Consider the following 13416-nt stretch of genomic DNA (forward strand, 5'->3'; position numbering starts at 1 on the left):
TGTAAAAAGATATATTTACATTTTTGGCCACAGTGGACCATTATTTTAGCCTTCATCATTATTATGTTTCCTTTTTAACAGTGAACTTTTTAAAATCACTAATCCATTTTTTTTATTGGATTTGTTTATTTATTTTTGGAGGGATTACTGGGGATTGAACCCACGACCCTGTGCATGCTAAACATGCACTCTACCACTTGAGCTATAGCCTCCCCCCAATCCATTATTTTGATGGGCAGTCCATTTGCTAAAGTATCCCGGAATTTAAATCTGGAAAACAATGGGAAATCAACAATTTAAGGAAAAATTATTTGCTGCCTATTGACTACAACAGTTTTCATTAATGAACTGTTGACAAGCAGGGGTCCTTTAAAGGCAAATCTACATAATCCATCCTCTTGCTGTCAGATACTGGCCACTACAGCACAAGTTTGCGTAATTCAGTTAATCCCAGGTATTTCTGTTGGAGTGTGTTTGAATTGCTAACATCCTAGTATCACTTGACCTTCATCTATTGCAAATGCCACTTATTTATTTAATCTGCCTCTGTTTGTTTTTAGCCCATTTCCATGACACTAATACAACACTCTAAAGTAATGTGTTGTTTTCATGATGTTAAATCAAATTCTTAATTTATTAAATTGGAATCCAAAGTCTTATTCCATAAAAATGTCTTTTACTTGCAAATTATACTGCAAAAGTTTTTCATAACTGTAAAGAATTAAACTATGAGCACAGCAAAGGGACACAAGATAACAGTTGTTATTTTGTTATTAGCATATGCATACTCAAGAGCTGTTAGACACGTTTGCCGATGCTTGAAAAGATCAATTCTGTCTCTCCAACGTGTCATTTGGCAATGTCTTAAATATCAACATGAAAACTAGCTGGAACAGTGAAAATCCCATGTCGTGCTGAATATAAAGTGGTCATCCAAGGATTCAGAATATTCTTGTATTTTTTCTTTGTTGATACAAACATTTTTAATGGTCACAGGATTTAGATACCCCAAAGAACATACTGAAACATGCCAAAGGATAGCACTCCTCTATTTTGACCAACATTGGTCCCACCATTAAAGCTTTCCTCACGTTGAACTCTCGTGTTTTACTCACAAAGAGTCGATCTGCTGCATAAAAATAGAGGGCTTATGATTTCCAAGCTTCATATGAACTCTGTTTTTACAACAAAGTTTATTATTACTTAATAAGAAATAGAATTGCCATCTGAATGAAAAATTGTATTACCCAATTAATGCATTTTCTTTCTACTTGGAAAAATAAGCTATGAGAAGGTCCTTTGGTGAATACAGAACCTCTACACATGGTGGACACTCAGTGAATGTCAAGGAGTCGTTTCACCTTTGTCACTAAAAGAAAAAGCTGTCCAGTCCACCTTGATAAATGTCTCATCCAGTCACTGTTGTGTTCCTTTCTCGTGTTCCCATATTGATCCTATGTCAACCCTCGAACTTCGATTTTCAGTCTAGCCACACCACCTTCAAAACAAGTTTCACAGTGTTTTTAAGGAAAATTTAACTCTTCCTATGAAACAAATGTGTAAGGAATAGCACAAATTCAGTGTGCAGATTCCCAGAGAGCGTCTTGTTTCTGACCAAGGCATCTCCATCTTTGTTCAATGCTGCCATTCTTCTTGATCATGCCCTCTCTGGGATGGGGGACTTAACAAATCCCCTGTTTACTTACTGCCAATACATGCCTTTCATTTAAAAATATTGAACAGTTTCTTTATTTCACTTACATGATTTTGTACCCAATTGTTTGTAACTTGATTAACCATATTTTATCTCCACAAAAGTAATAAAATTTTAATGACTACATGTGATTTGGTAGTCTGGAGAACGTCCTTATATAGCCAGTAGCGGATACACACTACAGTATCCATAGTTTTTTTAATTAAAAAAATTAAGTTTAGTGAACAATTTATTTTTTTTTACCATGGTGCTCTGCAGTACAGTTTTCTAGTATTTAATACATTAATAAACTGTAAAGTATGGCTTCCCTATCCAGTCACCACTGAAGTGGGGAATCAAGACAACTTGTTTATAGTTTTTCAAATACTCTGTTGGGGGGAAAGAGATCTGTAGTTGTATAGATTTATGCCATGCTGTTATATTTTCTTTGAAAGCTTTTATTTACCTTCAAATTTTTGGCTTAGTTGGTGTCCTTAATATGAGACCTCTAACAAATAGTGAATAAAGCAATATACTCACATTAAAAAACTATGAATTATTTACTTATAGAATTTATCATTTAATATTTTTGGATGAAGGTTGACAGCAGGTAACTGAAAACAGAAAGGGAAACCACAGATAAAGGGGACTACTTTTTTTATTTGATCCTTTCTTTCATCTCTTTTTCTTCTCTCTGTATGTGTGTGTATCCAATATTATTATCAAAAGAATAATATCTGTATTATTAGTTAAAGAATGGTTACTGAAAAAAAAAATCACCAGTGAAGGTCAAGGATCCACCTGTCTATCCTTTATAGTACCTTGCCTACAGCAGGAGAGCAATAATATATTTTAAATGAGTGATTAGATAGATAATATAAGTGGGTATTACTTGAATCTATTCTGTAACAGTTAAGAAGCCCTCCCTTAATTTTGTAATGACTATTCATCCAACCGATAGAAGTTCAGTCTTGCTGCAGTCTCCCGGAAGAGGCATTATGCAGGAAAAATGTATTTGACTTTTAGGATGAGGGCTTTTACCGTAAGTAAATATGGTTACCTCCCCTCTTTAGTCATCCCCCTCCACCATCAGACAGGCCAACCTGCTGGCGAGCACCGCTTCTGTTGCCACTTCAACACCATCTCTTTTTAAACATTTTCGGAAAGCTTCAATATAAATTCTTAAACTGTCAAGAATGCTACCAAAGACAAAGTTTTATCAGCATCACTTACATATGGAGCACATATATATCTTTGTAAACATATGTAAAGAAAATTGAATAGGAAAGCTATTTTCTGAGGCTTTTGTAAATGTGAAATGTTATGCACTTTTGTGTTCGATTTTTGTACAGGCAGAAATACTCAGTGTCCTCAGTCACAGAAACATCATCCAGTTTTACGGAGTAATTCTTGAGCCTCCCAACTATGGTATCGTCACAGGTAGGAATGCTCTTTGACTTTTTCCTTTCCCCAAGTACCTAGCTTTAGATTCTTTAACATGCTAAAATGCTTAATATTAGGTTCACTCATGAATTGTGTGCTACTGTCAGGTGCCACTTTTGTTGTTATAAAGCATTAATAAAACTGATTATATCAATATAATTAAGAATGGTGTTTCCACTTCTACCCATGTTTAACTGTGCTAATTACATCTGCGTAAATGCTGTTTAAATCCACTCGCAGCTGCAATACTGATATTTGAAGGTGCCGTTTAACTAAAATTTCATTTAATTAGTTGAAATGAGTGATGTTTTCTGTAACTCTGTGACCTTTTACAAATTAAGATTTCTTGAGCTATTCATGTTGTAATTCTTTGCAAGGCATTTTAATCCCACTGGAGCGTTCTTTCTTCAAGGTCTCTGACATGAGAATATTTTTCAGGTTTGGTCATCTGGGTTGGTAATGACCTTGATCTAAATTATCACAATTTGGAGAATGAGTTCATAACGAATGGAAATACCCTTTCTAAAAAAGAGCACACAGAAAATTTTGCCGTGTAAAAACACCGAAAGGCGCATATTTTTAATTCTTTATACTCATATTTGTATAATACAGTGAGCAACTTCAGGTCTATAAGTATAGCATTCAGTTTTACAGTAAGTAACTTTGATCAGGTTCTTTATCATGGTAGTTCTTTGATCAAAACAAAATGAACAGGAAAACCTTAAAAGATTAGCCCTGTCTTCTTTTCCTATAGTGGTAAGAACTTGGATTGCCTTTACAGAAAATAACAGCAAACACCCTCAAAAAAAAGGACTGGATTAGGTACTTCCTAATACATTATCTCATCTGACACTCAGAATAACACCGTGAGCTAGGTAAAATCATTTCTGTTTTACATAAGGAACTAAAACTCTCACTTGGTACTTTCTGGGGTTACACAGCTAGTGGTAGAACAAGGGTGGTATCCATTTCTTGATTGGTTGTGTACAGATTCTCCTCTTCTTGTGTGCAAGCTAGGTTCCCAAAGGCTATGGGCACAAGATCCCACGGATGTGGCAGGCTGACTGTATTGCTCCATTTTACATAAGGGGCTTGTGTATCCGTGGATTTTGCTATCTGCCGGGGGTCCTGGAACCAATCCCCTATAGCTACTGAAGGATGACTGTATGTACACAAACTGAGTCAAGTTTGTAAGATCAAACCAGTTGGGGGTGATAGCACTTGCCCTGCATCTTGAAATGAACAGAAATACATCTTTGTATAGGGAGATTAAGACAGAAAGAGAGTCAGACAGACACAGACCTTGATCGGCCAGCCTAGCTAGCTCTCCCTCTTTAGAACCCTGTCATCTTTCTCAGATGTTGGGGTTCTGATCAGGGAAACCTGAATGGCTTGAATCTATTCTGACTTGAGTTTACTTATTCACAGTAAAGGTTGTTGCAGCAGGCAGCTGTTGTCATTCATACTGAGGAGCTGAAAGAACATTTTAGCAGAGTGATGGACTGGAATGAACCCTGGAATAGAAATTGAGAGCTGTGAGATCCTGTCTTAAATTCTGCCAAAGCCGCAGAGATGGGCCACTGATGATCTATGTCTCGGTTTTCTCATATGTGAATGAAAGGACTGGAATTGATGATTTCTGGGTGAGAGTGTGTATGTGTGCACCTGTGCGTGTGTGTTTGCTGAAACTTCTCACAGAGAAGGTTTTATAAAGCCCTGCTTATAAGAAGACCTGGGACAGAGCCCAGAGGACAGTTGCCACTTTATTTCCTTTGGAAGGAAATTGAACATCTTTCCCCCAGATCTACAAAGAAATGGGGTGACTAGAATCTCAGATTCCAACATCAAAATAAAAGATACAGTAGTGGATCATCTTTTTTTATTATATTTTATTTTTTAATCTTTGGAAACCTCTTCATTCTGTACTACTCTCATTCTTTCAACTTTTTTTTTTCCTTTACTAACTAAATACTTGAGGGCTGAGATTGTGATGATGAGGTAACCCCTAGGAGAGGGGGTGGCTATAAATGGGAAGTTCTTATGATGCCCTCCTTGGATTTGATTAACTGTTGGTGCATCTCACAGACCTCGGGAAAACAGTTTACTTACTAGATTCCTGGTTCATTATAAAGGATAGTAAAGGGTAAAAATGAGCAGCCAGCTGAAGAGATACACAGGGTCAAGTCCAGAAGGGTCCTAAGCACAGGAATGTATGCCACCTCTGAGTCTGGAGTGAGCCACCCTCCCAGCATGTGGATGTGTTTCTGCCCACCAAAACAGAACCTCTCTGAACCCCATCATTTTGGATTTTTATAGAGGCTTCATTACATAGGCATGGTTGATTCACTGGCCATTGGTGATTTCCAACCTCCAGCCCTCTCCCCTCCCCAAAGGTAAGGGGAGGGATGGGAGGTCAGGCTGAAAGTTTCAACCCTCTGATTGCATGGTTGGTTCACCTGGCAACCAGCCCCCATCCTTAGGGGCCTTCCCAAAGTCACTTCATTGACACAAACTCAAATGTGGTCAAAAGTGTTTGTTATGAATAACAAGACTCTCCTTTTACCTTTATGGCTCTGGAGCGATTTTAGAAAACCAGGACCAAGACCATATATTATAACAAAAGATGCTCCCATTGCTCTTATTGCTTAGGACATTCCAAGGATGATCTGTGCCAGAACATTTTAGGAGATCTGTACCAGAAACAGGACAAAAGCAAATGTGTGTTTCTTAATATAAATCACAATATCACAAAATTGTCTTCACTACAGTTCAAAATATAGTGGGTTTTGCATCTGTCTATGATGCTGTCTCTGGATACTTTCCCCAAGCTACAAGTACCCAATGCCATAGCATTAAGATTGTTGGCTATTTTAGTCTCATAAGGTATATTTGTAACCATAACTGTGTCACTTTTTAAATTGTTCTTTAGAAGACCTGTTTTCAGTGACATCCCACACTTGCATTTGAGAACTCATAGGTACAGAAATAATTACTCTATCTGTGTTAAATTTTGTGGCCTCTTTTTTTGTTGTTGTTGTTTCTTATTTGTACAGGTGACCTCTGTAAGCCTTTAAAAACTGATTTGAGGTAATCTCAGGCTCATATATTTTCCCCCAAATACATTTTGTTGTTCAAAATAAAATAATTGAGAGAGCGCCCTGTAACATAACAGATTTTAGAAGTATCTGGATATAAAGTTACTCACTTTTTTCTGAGGATGATTTTTTTTGGAGATGGAGGTGAATTTTACTTTATATTTGGCATCCACAGTAACTCTTAAAGGTTGTGAGACAATCTTCTACCAAATGATATTTTAGTAACCAAAAATTTTTATTTATAGAAGGCTGCTTAATTGTCTAGAGTATAGTTTACTACTGTTAGCCTATTAGCATAGGCTGCAAATGCCTTTATTGTTACATTGGACCAAACTATTTCATAGAAAAATTTAAGCTGTTCTCTTCATTGTCATTCCTTTATTCACCTAAGATTATTGTTGTAATTTTATGCTATTTGACTGATAGCTATTACATAACTTTGATGTCAAAATAAAAATTAAACAAAAACAAAAACAAAACAAAAATGGGAATGTGAGTTATCACTGAGATAATGTTTTGCTGAGATAATTAATGTTTTGCTATGAGTAGTAGTGTTTTTCTCAAGGAATAAATTCTCATGATAACACACATTTAATTGCATGAATTGACTTTAGTTTCCTAGTATTGTTCCTACCTTATGTCTTCAGAGAGAGAAGAAGTTGCTAAAAACTATTTGTTGAAATTACAGACATTATCAGGTATGGTGTTGAAATTATTATAAATAAAATTGGAATAGGGTAATTCTCAGCCTCCCAAAATAAGGCTCAACCTTTGTCCAAACTGGCCTTTAATATAAAAAGGAATTTTCTGGGAGGGACTTCCAGCTAGGAATGAATTAGGGGGTCAGCAAGTCCTCTCCTCAAAAGCATCTATAAATCTGGACAAAATTTTTGACACTCTGGAAATTGGCCAGAGGCTTATAACAATTTGAGAAGTGTTTATGCTTGAAAAACTGCTAACTTTGGGTGATAGTAGTGGGAATCAGCAGTGCTCTTGCCTGGGGTTGTCCTCATTCTTACCCCACCCCACCCCAGCTCAGCAGCACAAAGGGCAGGTCATAGTCAAAGTGTGCTCACTAGTTTGGGAACAATAGGTAATGCCTACGTTCCAGCAGCATTGTCAGTGGAAGTGATAATCCTGGTGGCAGGTGAGCAGGGAGAGCCAGCAGCTCTACTAGACTGAACAAAGATGACTGGGGCAAATGCAGCTGTAAGTGTATACACAACAGATCCTCTAAGTACATGAAGCAAAAACAGAATTTAAAGGAGAAGTAGTTAGTTCAAAAATAACCAATTGCAGTGCCCTACTCTCAATAATTCATAGAACAAGTAGACAGAAAGTCAGCAAGGATATAGAAAACTCGACAAACACTCTCAGCCAACTCTACCTAACTCACATGTATAGAACACACCGCCCAACAAAGAATACATGTTCTTTTCAGGTGCACATGGAACAGTTCATTAGCATACAGGATAAGTCAGGCTATGAAATAAATCTCAATATATCTAAAAGAATTGAAATATTCTCCAACCACAATAGAATTAAATTACAAATCAAGGCAAGAAAAAAACGTGGAAAATCCCCAAATATTTGGAAATTAAATGACATACTTTTAAATACCCAATGAATCAAAGAAGAAATCACAATGGATTTTAAAATATTTTGGACATAAAGAAAATGAAAGTGCAGCATATCAAAATTATAGGTGGCAGATAAAGTGACACCTGGGGGAAATTTACAGCTTTTAACATCTATGTAGAAAAAAAAGTCTGAAATTGATCATCTAAGCTTCAACCTTAAGCTACAAAAAGAACAAAATAACTCAAAGTAAGTCAATGAAAGGAAATAATATAACAGAATGCAGTAACATAGAAAGTAGAAAAATAATAGAGAAAATCAATGAAACTAAAAATTTGGTCTTTGAAAAGATCTGTAAAACTGACAAACCTTTAGCTGAATTAACCAACAAAACAGAAAATGCAAATAAGCAAAATCAGGAATGAAGGAGAGGATGGCACCATGGTCCCTACAGAAGTTTAAAAGGATTATAAGGGAATGTCATGACCAACTTTATGCCAACAAATTAGACAATCTAGATGTAATGTCTGACCAGACCTATAAGTAAAGAAATTTGAATTTGTAATTTAAAACATTTTCATAATGAAAAGCCCAGACCCACATGATTTCACTGGTGAATTCTATCAAATGTCTATAGAAAAAAATAGTACCAGTCCTTCCTATACTCTTTCCAAAAATAGAAGAAGGAACGCTTACCAACTCATTCTGTGAGGCCAGTATTATCCTAATACCAAAGCCAGACAAAAACATAATAAAGCTACAAACCAGTATCCCTCCTGAACATAGTTGCAAAAACCCTTGAATACATATTAGCAAACTGAATCCAGCCACCAGTAAAAAGGATTATACACCACAACAAAATGAAATTTGTCCCAGAAATGCAAGGTTGATTTAACATTTGAAATCAATTAATGTAAACCACCATAATAGATAATAGAATAAAAGACAAAAACCATTTGACATTATTACAACACCCATTTATAGTAAGAAATCTCAACAGACTAGAAATAGAAGGGAATTTTCTCAACCTAATAAATAGCATTTACAAAAACCCACAGCTATTATTATACTTACCAGTGAAAAATTGAATGTTTTTCCCCTAAGCTTAGGCATAAAACAGTGAGGTTCTGCTCTTGCCATCTACTCTACATTGTACTGGAGGTTCTAGTGTAATCAGGCAAGAAAATAAGAGGCATCCGGACTGGAAAGGAAGAAGTAAAACTGTCTCATATGACATGATTCTATAAGAGTCAGGAAATCCCAGGAATCCACCAAAAAACTACCAAAACTAATAAACATGTTAAGCAAGGTCACAGGGATCCAAGATCAATACAAAAAAGTCAGTTGTATTTCTATATACTGGTAATGCATAGTCTAAAAATGAAATTAAAAAACAACATTCATAGTACTATCAAAAAGAATAAAATATTTGGGTATAAATTATAAAAAGTATAAGACTTACACAATGAAAAGTACAGAGAGAAAATAAAGATCTAAATAAATGGAGAGACATTGCGTGGTCATAGTTTGGAAGTCTCAATGTTGTTAAAACAGCAGTTCTCCCCAGATTGATCTACCAATTCAAAATAATTCCTATCTAAATCTCAGCAGACTTTTTTGTAAGAAATTGACAAGGTGAGCCTAAAATTCACACAGAAATGCAGAAGACCTAGAATAGCTGAACCAGTTTTAAGAAAGATCTAAATTTGGGGACTTTGCCTCATTTCAAAACTTATTATAAATCTGCAGTAGTCAGCATAGTGCAATATTAGCACAAAGACAGGCATATAGATCTATGGAACAAAATTAAGAATTTAGGGAAAAAAAAACCTTACATTGATCATCAATTGATTTTCAACAAAAGTGCCGAGAGAATTCAGTGGGTAAAGGATAGTCTTTTTAATAAGCTGTGCTGGGAAAATTAGAACTCCACATGCAAAAAAAAAAAAAAGAAAAGAAAAAGAAAAGAAAAGAAAAACAAAAATTAAAAACTTAGACCCTCACCTCAAACCACACACAAAAATAAACTCAAAATGGATCACAGACCTATGTTTAAGAGCTAAAACTTTAAAAACTCCAAAAGAAAGAAGAAAATCTTCATACATTTGGCTTAGTCAAGGAGTTCTTAAACATGACACCAAAAACAGTCTATAAAAGAAAAATGGATAAATTCAACTTCATCAAAATTAAGAATTTCTGTTCTTTAAAAGACTACTGTTAAGAGAATGAAGAAACAAGTTACAGACTGGAAGAAGATATTTACAAATCACAAATCTGATAAAGGTCTTGTATTCAGAATAAGCAAGGAGTTCTTAGAGTTCAGGATTAATAAGAATGAGTAAATGATTTGAATAGACATTTTTCCTGAAAATATATACAAGGGGTTAATAGGCACATGAAAAGATGCCAACTTTATTACTCACTAGGAAAATGCAAATGAAAAATATGAGATATCACTAGATTATACCCACTAAAATGGCTGTAATAAAAAATGCAGACAATACTAAGTGTTGGCAAGGGTGTGGAGAAACTGAAACCCTCATAGATTGCTGTTGGAAGTATAAAATGGCATAACTGCCTTGGAAAGCAGTTTGACAGTTTCTTAAAAAGTTAAACATACACTTCAGCAGCCATAGCAGGGCTCAATCCAAACCTGTTCCTCTCACTACTACTCACCAGGTTAAAACTATAAGCAGTTAACGCATTAAGTAACTGGACTGTTACCTACGGATGCTCCAGTGCTTTCATGGTCAAAAATCTAGGCACTGTGAAGCATGCCTACATTCCCTCATTCCTCATTCTTGCTAGACAGGTGAAATAATAGACCATTTGCATTAACATATGCACCGAACATCCTTCCTGTTTTTTCCATTTTAAACTTGACAATTATCTGAAGCAAAAGGGCGTTTCTATTTTCTCAGTTTTATCTCAAGTACACATAATTTTACCAATTAAATTTGTATTAATTCATCACTTGCTACAGTAATTTTTTTTTTGCATTTGTTGAAACAGAGACTATTGTTCAACATACAAAATTTCCTAGCATGCTTTTATGTCTTTGTATAAAACATTCTGAACTCTATTTCAGGGCTTTTCATTGTTCTCTAGGCTATTTACTGTCATGTTGTACATTTTTTAAAGTAATGTTTTCATTATTTTAAAGTCAGTGTGTTCTCATTGTAAAGGCATCTTGGAAAATACAGTAAAATATAATGAATTTAAAAAAAAAGTTAAACATACACGTTACTTGTGCTTCAGCAATTCCACTCCTAGGAATCTACCCAGGAGAAAGGAAAATGTATTTCCACACAAAGACATGAACACAAGTGTTCATAGGAGCATTGTTCATAATCACCCAAACTGGGAACTATCCAAATGTCTATCAATCAGTGAATGAATAAACCAAATGTGGTAAATCCACACAATGTAATATTATTCAGCAGTAGAAAAGAATGAAGTACTGACACATGCTACAGTATGAATGAGTCTTGGAAACATTATATGAAGAGAAGGAAGTTAGACATGAAGGCTGCATATTGTATGGTTCCATTTATGTGAAATATCTAGAAGAGGCACATTTGTAAAGCGAGAAAACTGATCGTAGGACTGGAGTTGAGAGTGGTGATTTCACTGTAAATGGGCATAATGGAATTGTTCGCATCATGGAAAGGTTCTAAAATTGGGTTGTGCTTGTGGTTGCCCAACTCTGAGTTTACTACAAATTGTTAAATTGTGCACTTATAGTAGATGAATTATATGATGTGTAATTTGTATCTCAAAGCCACTTTTAAAGGAATTTTCTCACTTTTTTGGCCTTTTGTGCTTAAAATTTGTGAGCTTCTTCTAAATCCTGATATGACAGATACTGATGTGTTTACATTGTCCCATAAACCCTCTGACTTATATGTTTAATCTTATCTACCTCATAAGAATAACAATTTCTTAAGAAATACCTGTATCCATGCGTGCCTTTGTTTCAAATAGTCTTGCAGCACCTCTTTGTGTTCAATTCCATCTAAATAGCTTTTGAAGTCTTATTATTCATTCTGTTAGTGGTCTTGTCCTTGACAGATTTCTTTCCAGAATGATATTAACTTTTAGAAACCATAGCATGAAATAATTTTTACAAGCTCTTAATGACGTCCTTTGTTAAATTCTTTAACACGTTTTTCCCAATGAAACTATGTAGTCTTATTTCTGAAATGTACCTTGGTATTAATTATATGCTTATCTTTCCTTTGAAAATAGAATATGCTTCTCTGGGATCACTCTATGATTACATTAACAGTAACAGAAGTGAAGAGATGGACATGGAACATATTATGACCTGGGCCACGGATGTAGCCAAAGGTAATGCTTCACGTTTTCTTACAGAATTGGAGAACATTTTCTCCATCCTGACGTGGTGGCTCAAGTCAGAAGATTTGTTATTCTGTGTCTTAAGATGTTCTTCTTTTTTCAGAGACCAAAAGTAGCAAGAATTCTGCAATTCATTGTGCATGTAATATTTTAGGTCGTTGCTTTTCCACTCCTGCGTTCCTTTTCTGTTTTACCTTTCCTTACTTTATTTCTTTACCAAAAAAACAAGTTCCAACAAAATCAGTGGCTCCAGGGCAGCCATTTTTGCCACATTTTGTGACATTGTATTGACCAGCTCGCTGGATATCTTAGGCGGGACGGTCATAATTCTCTTGTTCTGCAAGTCTCTACTTAGACGTAGTATCCATAAAACATGACTTATTGCAGAATTAGTTCTACTCGTTTTGTATATATGTAATAGCTAAAAATAGTAACCACTTAAAAAACATTTTTTATTAGCTCTGCCATTTAAAAGCAATTTAGATTTCATATTTTAATGTAAACTTGGAAATCAGCCTTGGAAATGAAATGTTTTTAATACACAAAATCCCTAAACAAGGTGCCTAGTTCTTTTTTCCCTCATAAATTCCTGCATAGACGAATGCTCTCTAAAGCAATTTAAATTCCATTTATTTTTATCTTTTTATTTTCCATTTTCCTAACTGAATGTTTCTGAGTTTTATTTATAACTGTCAAAGTTGCTTTGGAAACAACTTAATCTAAATTGTGAATGCTGATAGTTACGTTTGTATTTTAGCAACCCCTAGAGAGCAAGTGTGTCCAGATTTTACTGGGGCAATTAACTACTTTGCATTTTGCTACTCTGATCTCTACAGGCATCCCTTGACAAAGCAAATAAAAGGATATTTAGCACTCAGTAAGGAGAGCAACTCATACTTTGCTTTCACTGGGAAGTCATACAGGGACTTCCCAAGGTAATAGTCTTTCCTTTGGGGAATTATCATGTCTGATTTAAGTTTCATCAACACTTGACAAATTTTTCACATAGGGAAAGAGAAAATGAAAATTAAAAAAGGAAAAAGTTTCATGCCAAATGCTGCTGCTTGAGTGATACTTCATTACCTTATAAGAATAATAAGCTCTATGTTTAGGATGGTGTACTTAAGGCTTTGGGTGTGTTAATTAACTTAATTGTGTATTCATGCATCAGATGTCTCAAATCAACCTTAAAATTTCACATTCTTCAGGACATTTTCATGTATCACAGCCACTTCTCTGCATGTCACT

At 35.2% G+C, this 13416-nt stretch overlaps 1 protein-coding gene across 5 annotated transcripts in view; it reads left to right on the plus strand.

Moving 5' to 3' along the window:
* MAP3K20 (mitogen-activated protein kinase kinase kinase 20) overlaps positions 1 to 13416 on the plus strand; it is a 155767-nt gene that overhangs the window by 64078 nt on the left and 78273 nt on the right. For all 5 annotated transcript variants that reach the window (XM_032479703.1, XM_032479706.1, XM_032479704.1 and 2 more), the window contains exons 3-4: positions 3046 to 3133; positions 12058 to 12159. In XM_032479703.1, coding sequence (XP_032335594.1) covers positions 3046 to 3133; positions 12058 to 12159 — 190 coding nt within the window. The remainder of the gene's footprint in view (positions 1 to 3045; positions 3134 to 12057; positions 12160 to 13416) is intronic.

This window comes from Camelus ferus, chromosome 5 (assembly GCF_009834535.1).
Source record: "Camelus ferus isolate YT-003-E chromosome 5, BCGSAC_Cfer_1.0, whole genome shotgun sequence".
NCBI classification, from domain to species: domain Eukaryota; kingdom Metazoa; phylum Chordata; class Mammalia; order Artiodactyla; family Camelidae; genus Camelus; species Camelus ferus.